At 37.7% G+C, this 25,625-nt stretch overlaps 1 protein-coding gene across 1 annotated transcript in view; it reads right to left on the bottom strand.

The window, feature by feature from the left end:
* Positions 1-25,625, bottom strand: part of plecb (plectin b) — a 168,239-nt gene that overhangs the window by 30,995 nt on the left and 111,619 nt on the right. Inside the window, 8 exon segments of the mRNA XM_051864246.1 lie at positions 2,308-2,427; positions 3,439-3,545; positions 3,756-3,871; positions 6,779-6,945; positions 8,826-8,918; positions 9,345-9,422; positions 12,156-12,245; positions 17,793-17,854. Coding sequence (XP_051720206.1) covers positions 2,308-2,427; positions 3,439-3,545; positions 3,756-3,871; positions 6,779-6,945; positions 8,826-8,918; positions 9,345-9,422; positions 12,156-12,245; positions 17,793-17,854 — 833 coding nt within the window.

The following is a 25,625-nucleotide window of genomic DNA, read 5'->3' as shown; positions in this document are numbered from 1 at the left end:
GCAGAACGCCTGCTCTTCAGGATGTGGTGTCATATGACATGACTCATGCTCTGCAGAGAAGGATTTCTTCCAGTAACATGCCATCAGATGAGGAGGATAGAGTTCTCCACATGTTATTGACAGTGTTTGCACTCTTAGAAAAAAGATTCAGTGTGGTTCAATATAGAACCCTAGGATTCTCGACTCAATTTTAAAGAACTCTTTATGCCAAAAAGGTTCTACACAAGGACAAATGTCTTAAATGATTGGATAATACTTTCATGCTTAAGGGTTATTTAAATATTTTTCTAGTGATAAAAAATGTTTACAAGCTGTTTAATTCATAAAACTGAAGTAAAATGAAAAATGAATTGAAACAAAATTAATTACTTAAAACTAAATCCATAAAATGATCCCATGATGGGAACCCCTATATATATGAAGTGCCTAACAGAATCCTTTAAGGTGATGATACACGGGGCAACTTTTTAAGCAATGTTGCTTGGGCACTTTCCCATTGAGAATGAGCAACAAATTTCTATCTGGATACTTTAGATCGGTCGTGGGCAATTTTTTGAGATCCTCCAATCAGAATGCTAGCAGTCGATCACGTGACTGGCTTGGAGATTTCGAAAGAAATTCAAACAAGATGGTGGCCTCTCAGCGGCAGGGGAGCGAAGAAAAAGAGCATGAACTTGTATATTTTTACGCTGGTAAGTTGTCACGTGTCAACCCAAAACAGGGAATTTACCTCATTTTATGCTTAAAATACCAACAGGTGTCCAATTTAATGTGCGTAGGCTGTAATTTAGCCATTGAATGTTTTCAGTTAAATACCAAAAAGACGTGTTCTGTTTAGCATCTGCCGGGGCATAGGCTGTAGGGCGTAATGTATGTGAAAGTAGCTTTTGACGCGATCGACCCAGGTTTGAATCCGCCTTTCGCAAAACTTGCTCTTCTCCCTTTTCCCATCACAAATCAGATCAGAAAGTCATTTATATTTAATAAAAATGAATAAAATATTTGAAAAGTTACAATTGTTTAATAATAAAGTATTTATTGGGTTGGCAATAGATCTGTTCCTCTCAGATTGGTTGCTAGACAGACAGACAAATAGATAGACAGACAGACAGACAGATAGACAGATAGATAGATAGATAGATAGATAGATAGATAGATAGATAGATAGATAGATAGATAGATAGACAGACAGACAGACAGATAGATATACAGACAGACAGACAGATAGACAGACAGACAGACAAATAGACAGACAGACAAATAGACAGACAGACAAATAGACAGACAGACAGACAGACAGACAAATAGACAGACAGACAAATAGACAGACAGACAGACAGACAAATAGACAGACAGATAGACAGACAGACAGACAAATAGACAGACAGACAGACAGACAGACAGATAGATAGACAGACAGACAAATAGGTAGATAGACAGACAGACAGACAGACAGACAGACAGACAGACAGAGACAAATAGATAGATAGACAGACAGACAGACAGACAGACAGACAGATAGACAGACAGATAGATAGATAGATAGACAGACAGACAAATAGATAGATAGACAGACAGACAGACAGAGACAGATAGATAGATAGATGATAGATAGATAGATAGATAGATAGATAGATAGATAGATAGATAGATAGATAGATAGATAGATAGATAGATAGATAGATAGATAGATAGATAGATAGATGACAGAATTACTTGAATGGATAAATCCACACTAAATACTACTAATAAAACTAGACACACCCTAATTTTCACAACCGAGGCCAAAACAAATTGAAACATCATGGAACCAAATGTTTTACATAAATAAATAAAGCATAGCGACTTAAACATTTGTTTGAAACTATGAAATGTCGCATAAAATAAATTACTTCCCCAAAAATCTACTGTCACGCTAATTAAAAATGTAGTAAAGTTAGTGGCATCCCTAATGTAATCATTCATTGCTAAAGTTAGTTACTTCCCAACAATGTGTGCATTCTCCTTACATGACCATAAACAAGTTACCGCCCTGCTGAAAACACTAGCTTAGATCAGTATAAATTTCTATGCTGGTCAAGACTAGTTTATAATATTGCTGGTTAAACTAGTTAAGACTGGGGTCCAGTATCCAGATCACAGCATATGCTGGTGACGGAGCTGATCGTTTAACCCAGGTAATTCTACAGAAAACCCAGACAATGTGCATCTCACAACAGATAATGAAGACTGCAGTTCATTCAATAACTGAATAAGAACAGAGTAACTATTAGCAACCCAACCCACACAACAGCAGACTTTTCTCACCTCAATCTCCTCATAGCTGCTGGGAAACTTCCTCTCCTCAAAGATGAGTATGTGATGTCTGATCCACTGGAGTAGAATGGTGACCAGCTCATAGTATTCCTGCCAGCGCAGCTCCAGCTCCTGCAAGCGGGAACAAAAACACACGAAAACTATTCAGGGGAGAACAGGAACACTCTTTTGCCCCTGTGCTAAGTCACTTATCACATTCACTCAATTAGGTGTCAACAATCGTAGCCTTGTCTGATAACAGCATACGAAGGGAGGGAGGAATCAAAGTACCAAAATAGCTGATCCAGAAGGGTTTATTGATAGTCTGTGACACAGCTCACATTAATCATTTCATTCTCATGAGAGATTCTGATGGAGTGAAGGGGGAATCAAATAAATCGCATTTGACAGCAACCAGATCCAAATCCAGATCACACGATGTCTATTACCTATTTCCTAAACCTTCTATCTATATTAAGGGTGTAAACATGGAGGTGACATAAGAGCCTTCTGCCATTTTGACTATGGACCAGGATGAGGGTCAAAAAGGGTCTTGATTCACCATATTTGAATGTATGCGAATGACAGTCACATTAATGAAATTTCTGCAAGATTTTGCGGGCAAAAAGGTCCATTGTTCATTGTCATTAGTGCAGCATTTCAAGCCAGTGAATTTGCATGACCAACTTGAACACAAGCAAAATCTGCATTGGGAAATTTTTCACCGTCACGCAAAACTCCAGAAGACCTGGATTCCTAGTGAAATGACGAGCAACATAAATGTGAATCTTTAATTTCCATTCGCTGTAATTGTGTAGAAAAGAGCAGCATGAGCATTTAGCTAAACTTCTCTTTTTGTGATGTGAAAATCATGAGGTCTGGAACAAAGCCATAAATGATTGTGAGTACATGATGAACATCTCGTCATTGTCAGAGAGACTGGACACTGATGCTATTTAGCAGTAGTGTGGGAATGGGCAAGGGCAGGAAGCCTTAAGAAACCTCATTCATAAAAATGCTTCATTAGTTTTATTAGATTTGGTTCGACTGCATATTAACTGGACTATGTGCTGACTGCCTAAGTCTGGAACTGGTTTGTTAAGCGGCAATTACGTCATTTAAAATGATGAGGGAAAAACTCACATTGGCTTTGACGCCGTCCTGGACATCTGGAACTCGTGGCATAGCGTCATAAAGGGAGGACACATAGGTGATTATGGACTTCTCATCAGGATGAGGCACATCCACATCTGCAATGAAAAGAATTGTAGATCAACAAGAATTCATTGTTGTTCATTGTGGTGTGTGACATGAAAATGTGTGATTGTTTGTATTTCTCTGTTGTGACCGGGACTTGATTTTGTCCATCAGGAATTGATTGGGTTGTTTGATTGTTTTCGTTTCAATCTTATGTCTATAATTTCTTCAATACCAGCTTATACCACTTGATTTAACATTACCTTCTGGGTCAAGCAGTCGTGTGACCCCGAGTTGTTGCTCTGCCACTGAAAATGCCTGTTCCAGGTTCTCCAGGTTGGATTGGTGGTACACTTTCGTCATGTCGATAAGCCTTGGCCTGGTGAAATGAAGAGGAACAAACCCATGAGGATTAGTAAGTAAGTAAGTGTGTAATGATTGCACCAGGAAAAAATTTAGAGGACCTATTATGCCCTTTTTTTACAAAGTCTTGATTTTGTTTTTGGGGTCTACTAGAATAGGTTTTCATGCTTGATTTTTCAAAAAAACACATTATTTTCCCCATATTCTCCACTGTTGCAGCTCCTCTCTTCCCAGTAACGCTCTGTTTAGTTCCTGTCTCTATGAAGCCCCTCCTTCTGCACAAAGCACAATGTGCTCTGATTGGTCGACTGGACCAGTATGTTGTGTTTGGTCAACTGCTTTGAGCTCGTTTTGGAAATGTCCCGCCCCCTTACCATAACTGCGAGTTTCAACACATTACTTAACTCAACCAGACCCCGCCCCTTTATTTTGAGCATGCAAGTATTTTTCAATTGTTGTTCATGTTAACAAATGGAACTTTATTGTAAAGTGTTACCTAAAATATATGTTTTCACTTTTTGATGGTCCCCTTAAGACTTCAGTTGAATATAAGTAACGCTGCACCTACATGTCAGTTAACTTTCGTTAGAATATTAATTGAGTATAGACTGTTAGGTTTGGGTTCGGGTTAGTAGAATAAGTTGACATGTAGTTGCAAAGTTACTTATAGTCAACATAATATCTAAAAATAAATAAATAATACATTGTTACCAATATATATATATATATATATATATATATATATATATATATATATATATACACAATCAGAATGATAACATTTGGTTCATTGGAATCATTGGTTTTGAATATTGCAGGATAAAATAAGTCTCGCTAAACACTAGGTTCAGAGCACAGGTAAAGTGACCACCTGCTCCATAAATCCAAAATAACATCTGTCTCCTGAGGGATGGAGCCATAACTGACATGCCATGAATACCCAGAGATGGGAGTGGCTCGAAACAACACAGAGAGCACAAATCTATACACTTACACTGAACGATTCTTAAAACATTAAAACCTTAAGTTTCTATGTATACATAAATCTATAGAGAGTTAGAAATGAAGCAAGCACCCCGTCATCTCTGAGACATGTATGGTGTAAGGTATGGTATAGGATTCTCCAGCGTGGTAATGAGAGTCTGCCACCACAGTCTGATCGTCCATCCTGAAGCCTCCATTGATCTGCCTCAGGTCCCTCTCTGGTACATGGCTCACTGAGCTCCAGTCTGGCCCATATCCCGTCTGAGAGTCCCCACTGGAGCGAGCACCTGGACTCTGAGAGCCCCGGCCAGAGTCCAGGGAGCTTTCTGAGGGGATATCCTCGCACAGCATGATCACACGGTCCTCAGTGTCACTCGCAGAAGCCACGGTACTGCTGGAGCCAGTCCGACGCTTCTTAAAGGACAGACGCCTCTTCATGTTTAGCATCATTGTGTCCTGAACCGTTTGAAATGCTGCTTCCACACAATGCAATTCCAGTAAAATGTTTCTTGAATTCTCAATATCTCCTCTTCATGGAAATGTGAACCCTTCTAGTATTATTTCTTATTCTTTTTCTCAAATCCATTTGTTCCCAAAGAGCTTCAAAAAAGAAACCAAGTTGAAGTTTGCAGTTGTTTTTTGCAATGCAGGTGGTGCCTGTAAAAGGCTCTGAAAGGAGGCAGATCCTACAACTCCAATGGGTGTTCCTAGTTGACAAAAGCATCAAATCCTCCCTGCTCATGTGAGGGTCAACAGGGCGTACCCAAGCTTTGCAGGTACACGTCCATGTTTCGAGAAAGGTGCCCTGCAGCGAGGCCTGTCTCCGCTCCAACAGGCACCACACCTCATGGCATTTATCTTTTCAATTTTCACTGCAAAACTGCCTTCATTGTACACTTCTTTTAACACTACTTTCTCATTCAGTCTCGCCCTGCTCTCTTTTGTCCTTGCGTCTATATACGGGACACACCCTCATTACAGAAAATACTGCTTTCACTTGGCCTGGATCTGTGTGGCTTTGTTTCCTTTTTGCAAAACAATCTATCATTTATTTCATTGTATAATTGATATTCATATCGTTCCAAACCACGTGGAACACAAAAGGAGACATTTTTAAAAATGAACATGCTGCTCTTTTCCACATAATGAAATCAGAGCATGGGCTGCCAAACTTCACAAAAGTACTCCATACAATTTGTGCACTAAGTCTTCTGATGTCAAATGATATCTTTGTGTGAGGAATACTTAAAGTTATTATTGCCTTCTTGCATAGTTCTGAAATCTCATTTCCATTTCCATAAATCTGATCATTATAGCATCGAGCATTGCAATTCTCTGACTCTCATGTGACCTTGATCATATACCTATGTTTAATGGAAAAGAACAGTTCAGAAATTCTGCATAATATCTTCTTTTGTGCACCTTAGAAGAAGGTAAGTATGTATAGAAGAATTTAAATATTTATGTTTGAACTTCAAAGACAGATGAAACTCTAGAAGACAGTGCCAGTATAAACTGTCAGTCATGTACACAACGCTGATTTGACATGTCTACGCTCAGGGCATTTATCTTGATGAAAATATGTGCTTCAGATCAGAACATTTTACTCCTTGGCAACAAGTACAAGTTTGATCAAGTGAAGCTCAATGTTGAGTCAGGCAAGAACCTGATTAACACATTTCTATATTCCAATGTTTAAATAACAGCTTTGCAACGACATGTCAACTTAAACTACTAACCCCCAGCCAGTCTACTAACAGTCAACTACAGTCTACTTATACTCTAATGAGAGTTAGTTGACATGTAGTTGCAAAGTTACTTTTAGTTAGTAGACTGTCTGATGTGGACCATCAAAATAAAGTGTTTTAACTTGAATTACGCTTCATTATACAAGCACACATTTCACCTTAATCGTGAGGTTTAGTAAAGAGGCACTTACTCATGTTTGTGTATAACAGCGTTGAAGAGTTTTCCGTCCCTCCAGCTAGTAGTGAAGTTATCGCAGCGGATACCGTGGTAACCCTCCACCATACGCTGAGACCAGAGGAGCAGCTTTTCCTTCGCTGACATATCATCTGACTGACCGTTCACCTGGATATCTGAAATCTACCAGCCCAGAAAAATGAGTTTCATGGATTCAGTGACATGCATTATGTTTATTGTATAATTGTCAATAAATAATTAAAGTGGTTGATTTTTAGCCATGCATTACCATGCAAATTCATCCCCACTAAATACCATTGACCTCCTAAGACCCTTCTGAGACCCGTCGTCATACTCAATGCATGAACATGTAGCAAAAACAATGCAATTCATTAAATTAAAATCCAATTACCTTGTGAACTCACAGTTTGAAGTAGCTAAACAACAGTATCTGCCACAAAACAATGAGGATCTCAAACAGAGCAACTTGAAAGAATACACTTAGAGACTAAATATAGCTAATAAAACCAGCATTGAACTAGATTTGTATTTGTCTGCAAAAAGTCAAAATGCTATACTTCTGGTAACAGTACTAAGTGATGATTCTGTGAATCAGGTTTCAGTGAATCAGTTCCAAAACAAACCAGTTGAAAGAATAAATTCACTAAAACAAAATGTCAGACTGATGTAGTGAAGATGCTTTTAGGCCGCATTTATACTGTAGCTCTTGATGCCCAATTCCCATTTGTTAACTATATCCGATTTTTTTGATGACCAGCTTACATCTTTTAAAAGTGATTACACTTGGCGAAACAACCCAAAGTAGACATACTGACCTGGAAAAGCTTATGCTGAAAAGGAAATAAAAATGGTGCAATTTGCAATGGACGCAAACGAAATGATAATACAAGCTTTTGCTTTCCGCACCATCTTTAAAGGTCAGCAAAACTTAGGGTTAAGCCTTTGTCCTCCATTGTGCCATTGAAAAGAGTCATGTGATTGGAGTTGGTGTCCACTTGAGTTGACATCATTCGCCACCATCGCTTTTTTGATGATGTACGACTCGCATTGTCAGGGGAATACCCGATCTGTCCACTTACATGGCAGATGCAAATGCACATATTCACATTAGATTTATTTCCACATATGAATGAGGCCTGAAACTGATCTGAGAAGTTTAAGCACAGGCTTAAACTAAAGATATTTTATCTCAATTTGAGGAAATTAACCACATCTCTTAAGGAACGGGATCCCCCTAATAAAATTATATAGTATATACTACCTTAAACAATCATTAAATAGAGTTTAATGTCAATCAGGATTGGATATAAGCACATGGGAGGTTGGCACCATCCAAAACCCTGGTCATGAGACTCTCTTCTTAGTCAGACTACCTCCACAAAGAGAAAGCTCTTTTATTTCCTGGTGAAGTGGGCAGGAGTTTATACTCCACCCCTACCTCTCTGCCTCTTCTGGATGAACCTGACATCCAGCCAACTTGTTTCATCTATCCAAGGAAATCAGATTCTCTCAAAAGCAGGACGCACCCAAGCAGAATAATTGGCTGGATTTGAGTCTTTATGTGTGTTTTTTTAATTGTTTGAGGTGGAATAAATCAAGGTGTGGTTGTAATTGAACACACTGAACAACAGATTTACATAATTAGGTCTGAAAAAATTGCCTGGATATTAGATTATGAAATTAGATTAGATCAGAGACTCTCAATTCCTCATGGCGCCCAAGACACTGAACAGATTCATTTCCAGAATCTTCATTTTCGCATACTAAGACTATTGTGGTTGGATCATATTGGATATTCCTGATTGTAGGAGGTTATAAAACATGAGAAACATATTTTATTGCATGAGGCAGATACTGGTTTGAAGCTAAAATTATTGACCCCATTGATGTTTGATTGGAAGGTGTAAAATTAATATGACCCAAGACAGACCCAACTGAACCAGTGATTGACCCAGATTTAAGTGATTGGCCAGACCGATTTGGAGCCCAGGAGGAGAAGGAGGTAAATGGTATGGGAACTTAACACTGACAGAATAGGAGACCTGGAAGTGTAGGATGATGGTCCATATGAGACCCAGTGTAAGCTTTGGGTTTCCGTCGGCAATATCATCATTCCTGATATTCACCAGCTTGACCTGTGATTTCCAGAGAAGAACATCAATTCACGTTTGAGTTAAAGTTTAATTTGAGAGAGTATCTTACCTTGTAATCGAGATTAACAAATAAATAATGTTTAAATACTGTCCACCCTAAAAAGTACTTAACATTCCTATGACTCAAGGAGACATTTATAGCAGAATGTCCAAGCTGCTCTTTTTCACACTATGAAAGTGAATCGTTACCACAATTGATGATATACAAGTTGTCTGAATGGCTTTTGTAATGTGGTCCCAACTAACTTTCACTTAATGGAAGGGAGTAGCTTGGACATTCTGCTAAACATCTTCTTTGGCAACCCACCAACAAAAGAAAATACACAGGTTTGGAAACAAATGACAAAAGTTTCATTTTGTAATAAACTATCATTTTAATTTAGTTTGAAATTTGAGTTGGTCTCATACCTGCCGGCGTCTGAGGAAATCCAGTGCTATCTGCACATTCTGCAGTTTGTGGAATCGCATGCGTCCTCTCTCACGTGGCTGTGGAGACAAACAGAGGACGGTTAAGACACAAAACACAAAGGATGAGACTGAGGCGTGTCTTTGAATGCCCAAGCTTCTTTTGAAGGTCGAAATGAAGGAAGAATGAAAAACGTGGAGAATCTTTTTATGAAGCTAATGTATATGTTTACATTTTATTTCGATGGTCCACTTTAGACATTCTACTAACTGTAAGTAACTTTGCAACTACATGTCAACTAACTCTCATTAGAGTATTAGTAGACTGTAGTAGACAAGATTAGGGTTATTAGGGCGATAACTATAATGATAACTATATTTGCATCCACATCAACGAACATTAACGGTCTGTTTATTCTCAGCTCATGCACTGCGATTTCAAAGTGTGTACATGTTATTGAACATGTTTTTGCTGTTCTTGTTACAGCTTTAACCAGCAGATGTCCTCAGCATGCTATGTTTTGAGTGAATAGCTAGTGTAATCGATCTAATCTAACAGTGAATTTTGCTGACAAACTCAATATAGTGGAATAAAAACAACACCTAGTCTTTTTCACTGCAACTTCAAAGGAAGCAAGACAATGTTGTCGAAGCTAGCGCTAAATACCTGAGGTAATTTTATGTTACACTGTTTGCTAGCCTGGCATAATGATCTCATTGTTAATACTTCTCAGCATTTATTCTGAGGATATGACTGTTAAAATCGTTCTGAAAGTGATCCCAACAATATTGTTTCTCTATAACGTTATCGTTATAGCTGTGGTGTGGACTCTGCTATTCTTTTACATTTAGAACGATTTTTAGAACTATATCTTTATTGTTATCTTTATAGTTATCGTTCTTGGTGTGAACGGGCCTTTAGGGTTAGCTACTAATACTCTAATGACTGCTAGTTGACATGTAGAGACAAAGTTACTTATAGTTAGTAGAATGCCTAAAGTGGACTATCGAAATAATGTGTAACCACATATGTGAACACTACAACAAAGACCCCATGAAATCAAATCTTTTAGTCTATGTCTGCTAGCTTTGATGACATTTACATATAATTCTACATTAAACTAAAGCTGTATTTAAAATATTTCATCTTTATCTATTGATTCATCTTGCGCTGAGGTGTATATTCAAATTTTTATCCAATAAGCTCCACACTAGAATGAGCACGTGCTCTACATAAACAGTACTGACTTTGATATGCCCCGCCCCAACTTCCTGTTTCAGTAGGAAATACATCAACACAGATAACTGCAAGTCATTTCATGGGGTCTTCAAGACTACAGTATATGACAGAAGTGATGGTCTTGTGCCCTCAGGGATGTAGTGTGGTTAACTATTGTGGATGAATGCTAAAAACGTTTGTATTATAGAAAACAACCCAAAACATGTTTACCATCTGACACACCCTTTTATGCAAACACCTTTTTATGACCTGAACACCTTAAACTAACTTCAAAATGCAGTCCAGACTGTAAGTATGTCTTGCACAAAAGTTTTGTTCAGCACTAATAATCAATTATACACCTTTTGCTAATAGTCAGGGTAGTTACTTAGACATCATTGGCTATATCGGTCACACACCCAAACTATGACGAGGTTCAGATAGATGATGTCATAAAGAGAAACAGCATCAGTCATGCGCAAGCGGAAATTTAAAAAAGGCCTACTATAATGGTATTCCTACCAGTAAAATTCCAAAATAAAAGTCCCTCAGATTAAAAGAAGAAACATGCTTTAAGCTTGGTTTTTTTTTTTTTTTACAATTCTTAGTGAAGTCTTTTAACATTTTTAATCATTTGAGATACTTAGCATTGACAAACATAGCTTGAAACATCAAAGTAACTCTAGGAAGTGAATGAAAACATGACTACAACAAGACTGGCGGAAGTGACATCATGCGCAAGCCAGCCACAGTGAGTGACCCATGCCAATGAAGCATCTACATCACTCACCAACCGTACGCTCCGCACAACGTCCCTCTCCCTCGTCTTGACCCAACAAGAGAAGTGCAAAGAGAGCAGACAGAAGTCAAAGGGCAAAGGTTAGCAAAGAGATGGTGGGTCAGTGTCAAAGGAAGATAGAATGATAGGCAGAGAAAGAGTCAAAGAGGTGCCACACAGAAAAAAGAAAAGCCAGAGAGTGAAGTTAATGTCTTAGCTAGAGCCAAGAAATTAAGCAGTATGATGGGATGATGTCAAGAATTTGCCTGGAATATCTGAACCCAGTGTTTTGGGTGTGATTCAACATAACATCTTTTGAATTCGAAGACGTATTCCAAGGCATCACCCATAAATATGGTGGGGTGTTCAGGTCTTCGTTGACCTGGAGGTTGGGACTTTGGATTTGTTTGAAGGCTGAGGGCAGGGTTGGAGTATTGAAGGTGGAGAGGTTGGAATCTGAATAGGAGAAGTGATGGGTCTTCTCTTGTTTAGCTGTGCTGAAATAGCAGAGGCTAGCTTTATAAGCCCTGTCCCAAATGGCACACTTCATGTGGACTTGCGGTCTTGTGGGCTTACAATGTCCATTAAGTCTACAAGACCATAGGGTGTCCCATTTGTCATTTTTGGGTTTCCTTTTGCGGCCTGATATGCACTTTTACTAAGCCCACACTGAAGTGAGTGCCATTGCAGACTTCTACCTGACAGTCAAAGAGGCGTTATGACACAAAGTATGGACTCAGAGGAAGACCGCGAGGGCTTAGGGTTCCATTAAGGACAGGGCCATACAAGTCAGTGCAAGACAATCTGTAATACTCACCAGCGTCTCCCCGGAGAGGACCTCCAGGAGGGAGATCAGGTTATGTCCATCTCGGAGATCTTCATACAGGTCATTCACATGACGCTGAGTCTGAGGATGGAGAAAAAACAAAGATCTTTTATGAGTGTTGCATTAAAAATCACATCATCCCTGCAGTAAGAAAACAACTTAGAATGTATTATTAGTTAAGTGCAAACTCATTTTTTAAAGAAAAATTCTAAAGATTTCATTGCTCATGCAATCACAGCTCTGTATGGAAGCTTGTTTCCACCAATGAATAAAAAATAAAAAAGGTAATTGCGACTTTTTATCTCACAATTCTGACTTTTTTTCCCCCTCACAATTCCGAATTCTGAGAACTGTGAACATTTACCTCAGCTTGTTGCAAAGTTCTTGTGATGAACTATGGAAGCTTGCTTCCACCACGGAATAAAAAAAATATATAAATTGCAATTTTTTTTAATCTCAATTCTGATTTTTTTCTCACAATTGCGTGATATAAAGTCGCAATTGTAAGTTATAAAGTCAGAATTACAGGCTATAAACTCGTAATTGCGAGAAATAAAGTCAGAATCGTCAGTTATAAACTCAATTTCTGACTTCTTTTCTCAGAATTGTGAGATACAAAGTCGCAATTCTGAGAAAAAAGTCAGCCTTTTTTCCCCCTCAGAATTGGACTTTATAACTCGCAATTGCAAGTTTATAACTCACAATTCTGACTTTATTTCTCGCAATTACGAGTTTATATCCTGCAATTCTGACTTTATAACTTACAATTGCAACTTTATATCACGCAGTTGTGAGAAAAACCCCATCAAGGGCCAAGTTTACTAAACAGGGCCAATTAGACTGAGGGCGCAATTCCAAAAAAGCACAGATGGGACATGCTTTTTTTGGGGCAGTGCAAATACCAGTAAATTGACTAACGCAAACCTTAGTAAATCACCTTGCGTGATTCATTTAAATACTCTCCTCCTATAAATTTTGTGTCTGAAAGGGAAACTCCTACAAATGAATATGCAATAAGGTCAGCAACAAAAATAACTGTGTCCACGCCATTTTAGTGCTAATTTTTCACTGCACGTCTTTAGTAAATTCTGACAGTAGTTTTTAACACCAAAAGAGGGTTTGCGCTGATGCAAGCTGTTAGTAAATCTGGCCCCAAACAGGGAATTATTAGAATGTGTATTTTACTATAAAATTACATGAAATATCCCATTAGACAGTTTTTCACCGCACAGAGGAAGGGAACTTACCATTAACCAATTAAGAGGTTTTTACCATAACATTTTACAGTCTAAAACCTAACCTTAGCTGTAGTATAGTGGTGGTAGCACATCCTGATTGCTGTTTGTCATAATCGGATTCATCCATAATTGTTCTCTGAACTATTGTCAGCTGGTGACTGCGTGATTGAGCTTAAATAGTTGGGGGCAAAATCAAGCACCTAGAATGTCCTCTTTTTTGGTAATTTTTGTTGACAAAATTGTCATTATTTATCATTATATTATTAATCCTTCCTTTTGTATATTATTTTCCTTACATGAAACACTAAATTAGACGCTCTGCACAATGTGTGAGCTTCTGGGTTTTTTTGTTTTTTGCATTCTTGGAAAGTGGATGGTGATGCCAGTCTCCAAAAATACAAGTCATGTGCATTCACATATATTCCAATAAATTTTTCTAATTCCAATTTTAATTTTTATGGTACTTTTTTGTGCTTTTTGAAGCTTGGCAGTATGAATCCCTATTCATTTTTCTAGTACGGATAATAAAAACAAAATTTCATTCCGAAGACATTCCACCTAGCTTCTAATTTTATGTTTTAACTGAAAATAATGTGAATATACGGAACAAGATTTCGAAACAAATTTTCATTTTTGGGTGCTCATCTTAAACTCCAAAGCTGAGCAGAAACTTCTAAATACAAGCATGTATGTCTCTTGTTAAGAGGATAAAAACAATACTGAATTCAACGGGATTCATTCATGCGTTGCTCAACAAGTACAGGACGGGGCAATGCATCGCTCCAGGCAGAAGAGCGGCCCACCTGCTTCATGTCAAAAAATATCTGTGACAAATGATTTATTGAGTGACAGTGTAAATTAAATTCTGAAGCTTTTTTCTTTCTTTCTTTTTAAATCAACCAAGTCACAAGTTGCATATTCAGATACTGTATAAAATCCCATTGAATATACATATACATATATATATATTTTCTCTCTTATTTGTTCTTTATGGAGTTTGACAGTCACGTCAACATAAACTAATGCATATGGGTTTGGAACAACATAACAGTGAGTGATCGATGACAGAATTTTTGGAATTAACTATTCCTTTTGTTATACAGCAAAGCCTATCCTTCTCAATATTTCAAAAGATAGTAACATTGCTTTGAAAGTTCAAAATCCAAATCAAAGTACAATGACAAATTGGCGTCAGTGTACATCCAGTACGAGTGAGCAGATGTGATCCATGCATGTGATGAAGCAGACTTTTGATTTCTTTTGCTGTACTGCATGAGACTAAAATCTTCAAGCTCTAACTGTGAGCGTCAATCTACATTCTTCGTGTGACAGCAGAAGAAATCATCAGGTCGAGAGCCTTGGGGAGGACAGGAATACCGTACATGCATGTGAGAGAGCAGGGCCTGCTGGGACACGCTGACAGATGGACCTACCTCAGCTCTCCAGTGCTGGATGAATGAATGGAGCAGGAGAGGAAAAGAGGAAGAATGCGATGATGAGGAGGAGAGAAGAGGGCAGAAAGAGTTATAGTTGATTAGAAATGGAAGAAGTGAAGTTTGAAAATGAAGGACAACATTAAGATTAATTATGATTTAAAGGCTGATGCTGAAACTTAACAGCTCATAATGGATTTATTCAGATAGATAGATAGATAGATAGATAGATAGATAGATGTCATACAAGTGCAGAGGTCATACTGAGCCACTAGAGGTCTCTGTTGATGCACTGAATATCAGTATATAATACCCAACATGTCCACTAGCAGAAGCTCACACACAAATGATGTGCTATAATGTATCATATCACAGTCTGTGTTAAATTCATACAATGGAAAAACACCAATACTGAAATAACCAACATCAGTGTGTATCATATGGTAATAAGTCTCATTTTTACTGTCTATACCCATTTATTTGTCCGTTGTCCATCTTCCCCTCTCAGGTCAATCAGCACATAGCAATATTAACATCTAAGTAGTGCTACATAAAAACTGATGACAGATACAAACACAGCGCAAACTGAGCAATCAGTGTTTTTTGTGATCTGTAAGTGTTTGTCAAGGACAAACTCAAACATTCAGTCAGCAAATATAGATGTGTCAGTGTAGAACACAGTCTGACTCATAAAATAAGGGCTTATATTTGATGGTATAAAGAGTGAAAACAAGACAGACTTAATCATTCTGTTAAATATAAATATATAATGATAGTGATAGAATTACAGATATTACTATCCAGATTGGAGAGGATTTCTCAGAGGACACAAAATGAGCCTGAAAGAGTTGTGAGGAAAAACAGGTTTTTTATTCAGATGGGATAAAAATACAAAAATGATGTCTATGAAACATACATTTTTCCTGGCCTCCTCACAGAAAACAGTCCCATCTGAATAAGGCTTTTGTTTAATCACAGATAGCCGGTTTAAATAAGACTGATGGAGCAGTAGATGCGAGTAGACGAACACAGCCAAACATCTGTGCAGCACATGTGCTACTGTTGGCTGGACGGACAAGTGTTTATACCCTGAATGTGATACGCGAGTTGCAAAATGAATCCAGATGTTCTTAACATGCATGTTTGTCTTTTGTTCTGAAGGGGTCTCTAGTTTTTTCCTCATCTACAGTGAATGAACAGGCTTGACTGATATGTAAGAGTGCAAATGACCTCCATTCTTGTCCAGTGTTACATCTTCATTATCTTTTGTTTGGCTTTTCAGTGCATCCATTTTCGGCCTAAATACATTTTAGATTAAGAATGAGAAATGAGCTGCGTGTAGATTTATAACCTGTGTGGACAGGATATGACCCGCTTCTCTGCAAATATCTGTCCTCACCTAAAAGAATCCCAGGGCTGAAACAGAAATCATGTTCAGCCCAGGTGTGGGCAATTTACCGGTAGACATGATAAACTGAGAAATTTGGCAACTGGTATAATGTCAGATTATCTATCACGGTTATGCTCACATGACATCATAAAAGTATATCCTTTGTATGCATTTTTAAGCCAAGCATTCAGGCAATTTTACATTATTCAAGCACAATAAGACACGAAAGAAAACCACAGTTATAATACATTATAATACCTATCTATTCATTGTTACACCTTTAGAAAGTATAATGCATTAAAACACATTACAAACAACCAATGTCAGATGTAACAAGGAATCTGCACATATTATAATGCATTTTAACTTTGGTTGCTATTATTTATGAAAATATATAATGCATTATAATGTACATTATGAAGACCTTTATAATAAAGGCTTTAAAGCATTACAAAAATAAACATTTTATTTCAGCTAATTGGCAAGGCAAAATTTTTCATTTTCATTTAGTTTAACTAAAATAACTAAGGGTATGTTTACACGACAATGAGGTACTAAAAACTAAAAGTTTTTTCCTTTGCATTTTTCATGTACAGATGACACCACTGTCAAAATGATCCCATTCACACTGATCTGCGAAAAAATAAAAAACGCTGTATTTTGCTGCAAGGCCAGTAGTTGGCGATGTCACTTTGAAAAGAAACACTATGCAGTTATAGACGAAACATGTAATACACACGTGCGCATGACATCACAGTTTTAACAAATTTGCGTTTTTGTAGTTTACACGGAGATGATAACGGTGTCGTCAAAAATGTGCACTTTGAATCTTGTTTTCAAAAGTTTGCATTTTCAGGCCCCTGAAACAACGCTGTTGTTGTGTAAATGAATGGCTAAAACACATAAAAAGTTTTTAGTTGAAAACGGTGTCATGTAAACGGCCCCTAAAACTGAAATCAAAATGAATAAAAACTATATAAAGACATAAAAAAATAAAAAAATAAATAAATAAAAATGACCAAAATTACTAAAACTTTAACTAAAATTAAGAGGGAGAAATTTTATTCAGAATATTAATAAAAACTATATTATTATCTCAATAACACTAAAATAAAAATGGTTCTAAAAGACGTTTTCTGTGCATGTGAACAGAATTGTGAATAAATGCTTATTTTATTACCGAATAAAACATTCTGAATGTTTTACTTACTGTCCTTTATTTGGGCTAGTTTTAGTTTTTTTAACAACCTTACTTCCAGTGAAACAAACTATATCGTGATATATTGTTATAGTGCTAGTGAATACTCATCTTGCGACATAACATGTTGGTCATACTTTTCATTATGAGGCAAAAACTTTTATAGGTCTCAGTAAATCTATAAAATATCCCCATCGTGCCCTTGATCAAGACACTAAACCGCAGGTTACTTCAGCAGGACTGAATCTATGTATAATGCTTGTATTGTAAGTTGCATTGGATTTGTCAGTTAAAATGATTAGTTATCATAATCAAATTTTACCATAATTTAACTTGATAAATTGCAGTAAAAAACGAACATGAATGTACCTTTATCAAGTGTTTGTTCACCCATTTTGTGAAAGTCTTCTTCTGCACTTTGTCCCGTTCATCTGCAAAAGATAAAGAAAAAAGAACATTAAACACTCTTCAGCAGAGTTTAGAGTAAACCTGGATCTGCAGGGATTTAAGTGCGTCATTTTATTAATGTTAAAACACTCTTGATATTTAGAATACTATTTTGAGGTTCAAATTTGATGTTGAATGCCAAATGAATATGCAGACAACTATAAATAACCCATTCGTAGGTTAATTTCCCTGAAAAGTTGTAACACTGACTCTGTGATGCTTTCAAAACATCAATCTGTTGGTTTGAGCATCAAGACCAGCCCAAAACAACAACACTGATGCACGGAATGGTCTGAGTTTGTTTTGAACACAAATGTTTAAAGTTGGCATGAAACGGAAATTGCGATCATCTTTTCTTCCCTATTTTGACGTATATCTGAGTGAAACGGCTTCTTGAACAAGAACAAATGTAGGGCGGGGCTTGATTTTGTCCATTGGGAACTGATTGGATGGTTGTGGTTTGCTATTGGTCAATCTAATGTGAGTCAATCTAATGTCACTGCAAGAGGGAGGGGAAGTTATTTTGATTAAAGATTATGGTGCACATGAATTTAAAAGAAATTATGTGCACGGATAAATCATTTACAATAAATTCTGCAATATTCCATATAAAAAAGAATTGTCAGTTTTGATTTCATGGTGGAGTTAATAAAGAAACAGTTGAACTGCGCGTGAAGAGAGAAGTGGAACAGATGAAAGCTCAATATCAGAATGATTTCAAATCAGTTCTTTGTGTAGGAACGCCTCACATCTCCTACCAAACTATTCCAACACAGCAGCCCTCAGGCACACCCAATCTCTGGGTAAAGCTGGGGAGTAATGACTGCAGGAGGTGTCTAGACAGCTCCATTGTCAAGCAAAGACAGAGCACAGGTTTGGGGAGAAGAAAATGTGATGTATTTTGAGGCCTCGGGCTAGGAAATTTGACCATGAAGGCAGAGTAGCTTTAATCTTAACTGTGCGTCACCAAAAACACCACAGCCACACCTACAGCCTGCAGAATCATGTTCCCTCAGCAGCATCAAACACAAGAGAACATGATCCACACTGCTGTCTCATGCAACTTACCAACACTTGCATTAGTCATCAGTACTGGAGAACATTGCAGTACTTTGAAATGCTCACATTTACTGCTAGTGAGTTAGTAAAGTTACATCAGGTGGCCTTAACTGCTAAAACATTTCATAAAATGGTCATACTTTATTTTAGAGTATGTACATGTACTTACATTACTTACCTAAGAAAGTACTGGTACTATAAGTTTAAGGTTAGGTTTAGGGGTAGGTTGACGGTTACTATACTACCTAGTTATTAAAACAGGGGTGTCCAATCCTACTCCTGGAGGGCCACTGTCCTGCAAAGTTTAGCTCCAAATCCAATTAAACACACCTGAACCAGATAATCAAGGTCTTACTAGGGATACTAGAAACTTCCAGAGAGGTGTGTTCAGGCAAGTTGGAGCTAAACTCTGCAGGTTAGTGGCCCTCCAGGACTGAGTTTGGACACCCTCGCCTTAAACCCCTATAATCCTAACCCTACCTTTACTTCTAAACCTAACTATACCTCAAACTCATTAGCAGTAAATGTGGAAACATCATGTAGTTGCACAGTAAATCCATAGTCTTGTAGGTATTACATGTTAATAGGTAGTAGTTAAGGCCACCAAATATAAAGTATGACCGTAATGATACTGTAAAAAAATACACAAAATGACATGTATAAGAATGAAAAACAATTATTTGCTGGTGGTCTTTGATAAAGTCTTTCGATACACCTATTTCTGGGAGCAAGTGCAAGAAGAAAACTGCTGTAAACTCAAATCATCTCAGCTACAGTTTCTCTGATTGCATGTAGGATTAAGAAGAACGCTCTATGGCCTGAAGAGACTAAACCTGATGCGATGGGCATCAGGTCTCATGAGGTGCACAGCACATCCCAGCACCATCCATATTACGAAGGATGGTGATGACGGATCATGCTTTGAGAATGCAAGGACTGATAAGCCTTTAACCTGTTAGTGGTCGGTCACTGTGATTTTGCAAGACATTAGGGGCTTTCACACCGGAACTAGCCATCAGGGTGGTTCCCCGAGAACTAATAGTTCCCCTAGGGCCGTTTTCCTAGTTGCATTCACAACGGCAGTAGAAACTATGAATTGACGTAAGTTGCGCTTGTTGTTGTGACTTTTATTTTGATGGCGCGGCGGATATTTATTTTGACGTTGCTGAGAATGCCAGACAGAGCCTGAGCACACAGCTCTCCCGTTCTCCATCTTCATTAGTTTACAATTTATTTAACAGCCAGTCTAATATGTTATTAGGTAGAACTGTTATACAAAAAAAGAAGACAGTGTATGAAAAAGTATTAGCGTTTGCCGTGTGGTTCATGTCCAGTGTCACTAGCTGAGCAGAAATACATAATCATGTTTCGCTTGGTCCCCTCAAAGTTGCGTTGGATTCTCTCCTTAACTTGAGAGGTCCATCTATCATTGTTTTCCATGTTCATAGAGTTATTTTGTGGAGTAAATATATAGGCTATAAACTGCGTGTGTACACGCTTTTTTAAAAATGGCGGGTGCCGGTGTTTCGCGTGTGTTCGGCCAATCAACATACACTTACGTCACTGATAGTTCCTATAGTGCTGGGTTAGACCCTACTCTGAAGTAGGAGCTAATTTAGTTCCCTCCAAATGAGTTCCTAGAACTAAAATCATTGCTAGCTCCTGCAGTGCAAACACGGCAAAATCAGGATACTTCCGCAAATAGTTCTAGGAACTATGAAAAAGTTCCCTGGTGCGAAAGCCTCTGTGTTCCTGGGTCAACATATTTTGTTGATCCTGGAACAACATTCCCATCTGAAAATGTAGTCCTAACCCTATCCCCACCCCTAAACCTAAACCTACCCATAACCTATCCCTAAAAATCAGAGGGAAATGATAGGTGAATAACACTGATGTAGAAGCACGTAACCCTGGTTGTAAGCCTAAACTTGACATAAACTGTAAACTTGTCCCTCAAATCAGATTGGTTGATTAAAATGTTGTTCCAGGATCAACAAAGATGTTGATGTTGTGCGTTCACCATTAGGGGTCATCCCCCTTTTTGAGCATAGATCTGAACTTAAATAGTTGTAATTCATGAATGCTTTGAAATAGAGACCTCAGGTTGGTCTCTTTTTAAAGAAGATACTCAGCAGTGTAAAGCAAATGTAATGAGCTAAACATTTTTGTTTTATACATTCTAAAATTGCTAGAAAATCCAAGCCATATGTCTAACCAAGTTGTGTTCCGAATTTGAAGTTGATATCAGAAACTTTGAGCCGTTTCTATGGGAGTGCAATGTCCAATTTCAAAACAGGACGACAGGATTGTGAATGTTTAAGCTTTTGAATGATACCTAATGTATGATGATTACTAAAATATGTGATAAAAAATGTGTGCCAAGTGTCCAGCTGACAGTGACAGTTAAAAAGATATAGACACTGTAGGAGTCACGTATCAAACAATCCTGAGAAATGCGTGACCTAAAACAAAGCAAAAGCCAAACTGGAGTGGCTTGCATCCCTGAATACATGACATTCAGTCAAAGCGTAACACTTAAGTCTACACACTTAATTACTCTCCAGTGTTCTCCATTGATTCTCATTCAATAATTCGAGCAATTTTGTACAGAAGGACAGTTGAATGCTTAATACAATATAGGAGTGAAGGATGTTTGTTGAGCAATAGCACAACTCACACACCCAGCTATTGTTTTGCATTGAGGGAACAGCTGATTCAGACCTGAACAGACGCGCCCACTAGACTTCTGCTTCTGCTGGGCGGAGTATGATGAGCATATTATGAAATAATATCACCATGGTGACTATCATGGGTGGAGGCAGTAAACCTTGACCTCTAATGCAAGACTTCCTCTTTAGTGTTTGAAGAGTCTTACTGCAGGTGATGGTGTGGATAATTATGACCACCGGTACAGGGTCGTCAAAAGACCTTTGCCCTTTGACCACCCTTCTTTGCCTTCTATCTTCTCACATGTATAATGTTACAGCGCTAATGTTTAAACCAACGCCCCTGCCCACCTATAATGTTTGGAGTGTGTGAGGAAAACAAGAGAATTCACTATCTTTTACCTATAAAATTAAAATGTATTCACTGATATTTGATGCAGTGATATGTATACCTATAGTGACAAATGCATTGTCTCTGTTTGCTGATGACATACTGTATAAGCCAATCAGGTGCAGGACTGAGGTGTCAGGATAACAGGTCCCAATAAACATCTTTATACTGCTAAATATATGCCATCTATGTAAATACTGACACAATGGCCTTGGTCAAGAGAGACAACTTTAAGTCTGATATTCCTAAACCAAACGCCTGCTGTGAGACACAAACTACTGCCAATAAAAAGAAAGACTGTAAGCAGATTGCAAGGAAAGTCATAAACCTAATAAAAGACCTTCAGAATGATTCATATTTAAAGGCTCATTTTACATAATGAGATCTTCTAGTATCACATATCATTATGTAAAATATCTTCTAATCTAATCCTGTTTGCTCACAGTATTGCATTAAAAAATAGGGGGAAAATATTTTTTTCATGGTTGGTGTCTTATAATTCACGAACCATGAAGTAGTAAAACATTAAGATTACACTGTCCAAAAAAATCAATCAATCAATCAATATCAGTATTTTTGTCTTGTTTTCCAGAAAAATAAGATACATTTACTTGGGAAGCAAAATTACATTAGGTATTAAGACTTATATTCTCAGAGAATATGAGAAATTTAAATATGTTTTTGAAACTGAAATTATTTTTTTTTTAACCCTGTTGGCAAATCGTATAATACTGAACCGCACTAAATTATATTCGATTTACGCGTCAGTCATAATATCCTATACAGTTTATTACACGTATCAAAAAATGGAATACTTTTAAAAAAAAAAAAAGTTTCATTCTGGAAACCGAGATGAAAATACTGATTAAGAAGATCATTTTTGTTCATACGCTTATAATTTTGTACAGCAAAGTCTCTTCCCACATGAGCAGCTGTCCTAGGTACCTTTCCTGCCTTCCACGGCTTTCAGCATTCCCTGATAGTACAAGTCATCTGAGGGGATCCTCTCCCTCTGCCCGTCCAGGCTGTCGGTCGAGTATTCCCTCCGTCTCTGTTGCATACTCATCTCCTTTACGTCACACTCACAGCGCTCTGCCAGCCACAAATCTCTGTTCTTTACAAGCTTCCTAACTTTTCCAATTAGAAAGCTGCAGCAATGTTCCCGTTAAGACTTAAGGTTCCTGTTTAATCTCTGTTGTCCATGGTCTAGCTCCAGTAAATGATGTCAGTAGGCTACAGGTTCTGGGCCTGCTCTCGTGCAGTTCTGACTCCTGTGAGACATGGTGCTTGGAGAGCATTGCGGGTTACGCTTGGCTCCGCCTCATCCATGAACTGTCATGTTGGTGGAGCCGAGGCAGGAAGAAGGGGCGGAATCAGGGAAAGTGAGTGGGAAGGTGTGTCCGCCAGCATGCCTCATCCAGAACCCCCACACCTTCTCCAAACACACACACTAAATCATCACAATGTCTCAAGATTAACGCAACAGGAAACAGAGAGTGTAAAGAGTTGTGTAACTTTACGCAAAGCACTAAACGAGTGTGGAACTGGCCGTGAGAGTCATTAAAGGAACAGGAGTTACACAATCACACTCTAAAACTACTCATGCTAACAGACATTACTCCACATACACATACATACGCCCCTTTAATGATTAACCACTGTAACATACCTGAGCGGTTGGGCAAGTATGACTAACTAAGAGTGTGTGCTGCCAATAAGACAGGGCGAGGCTCTGGGATGGGCCGCTCACGTCTACACATGCTGGGAGATTAACATTGTTATATCTAAACCAACCCCAGTAAAATACATAACCAGAGGCTGCAAAATGAACAGCCAGAAATAAGATGAATTCTTCTTTAAAAGAATTCTTTCTTGTTTGCATGTGATCACGTTGAACTTGCATGTGCATCACCAAAGAATGTGTAGGAAGAGAAAGATTTATTGATATAATAGGTGATGAGTGACAGTTCTGGCCATGCAGGAGAAGGTCTCATAAAGATAAACCAATAGCTCAGAAGATGAAGATGAGGACGGGGCGTTCATCACATGCTCATCATCTGAACAGACCCCCACCATAATCTTTGAGTAGCTTTGAGATTTGACGACCTGTTCAGGCTCGCCGGTAAGTATAACAGCCTGAACTTGACAGTGTTTGCAGGAGTGTTTATTTTACGATATATCTGACATAGCGGATGTGGAAGCTGACGCCTTCATTTTACAGACGTCTAAATGTCTGTTGATACAGATGAAGGTATTAAGGCGTGGAACAAAAAACTACCAACACCTATAACAGCATTCACAATGTTTTTATGCTGTTTGTCATATTTCCTTAAAGTGATGTTATAACCTGAAATACAAGACAAATTGTAATACTAAAATTATATTTTATATGTATTATTCAGCAAGGAGGCATTAAATTGATCAGTAAAGACATTTATAATGTTACAAAAGATTTATATTTCAAATAAATGCTGTTCTTTTGAACTTTCTATTCATCAAAAAATCCTGAAAAAAACAAATTTATCACTTTTCCCATGAAAATATAAAGGAGTAGCACAACTGTTTTAAACATTGTTAATAATCAGAAATGTTTCTTGAGCAGCAAATCATCATATTAGAATGATTTCTGAAGGATCATGTGACACTGAAGACTGCAGCAATGATGCTGAATATTCAGCTTTGATCACAGGAATAAATTATATTTTAAAATATATTCACATAGAAAACAGTTATTTTAAATTGTAATAATATTTCACAATATTACTGTTTTTACTGTATTTTTGATCAAATAAATGCAGCCTTGGTAAGCAGAAGAGACTTCAAAATACATAAAAAAATCTTTGTTTTGCATCCAAAACATTTGAATGGCAGTATATGTATACATATAAGTTATTAACTTAAAATTGGATAATTTATTATAGATCTACTTATCCATTTACATGTATCATTATTAGAGGCATTGATTAAACTTATGTTAATTAGATAACATACTGTTAGTAAGGTAGATGCACACAAAAATGACAAGAGCTGGCTGAAAACGAAAACGAAATATGATTGGTTGGCTTAACAATCAGCCCTTCTGAAGAAGACCTATGGCCACAAGATATGAGTTCAAATACAACCTTTGAAGATATTTCACATTTGATATCCAAAATGTGATATCCTTGAGCACACCCTTATATTCAGTGTTTCAGATGAACCCCACACCTATAGGAACAAAAATTGTGAAAACTATGGTTGGTTCTTGGCCAAAGCTGCATCAGACTTATTCCAATAGTCAAGTCTACACAAGACCGAGCAGGGTGAAGCATAAAGCATGCCTTTTTGAATCCGTATCAAGTATTCATCTTTTAACCTCACATTTACACACACACCTCAGATCTTTCTATGAACCACACGCACACAAAACTTCTCTGGATCTGGGGTCAGATGAGAAGATGCAGGCAAGAGAAGAGAAGACATTTTGTTGGTCAATTGGAGAACTGATACAGTTTTTTTTGGTGCCGTGACCCGGATCTTAGATCTCAGAATGTTCCCAAAATATCTTTGCTCAGATGATAAGGGTCAAAGATCAGATCTTTAAAGAGGTCTGAAGTGCATATCATACTATGATATCACACTCTATATACAGTAGTGTGC

Source organism: Ctenopharyngodon idella, chromosome 16, assembly GCF_019924925.1.
Source record: "Ctenopharyngodon idella isolate HZGC_01 chromosome 16, HZGC01, whole genome shotgun sequence".
Lineage (NCBI taxonomy): Eukaryota > Metazoa > Chordata > Actinopteri > Cypriniformes > Xenocyprididae > Ctenopharyngodon > Ctenopharyngodon idella.
The sequence above is the reverse complement of the archived record's forward strand: the minus strand, read 5'-3'. Positions and strand labels throughout refer to the sequence as shown.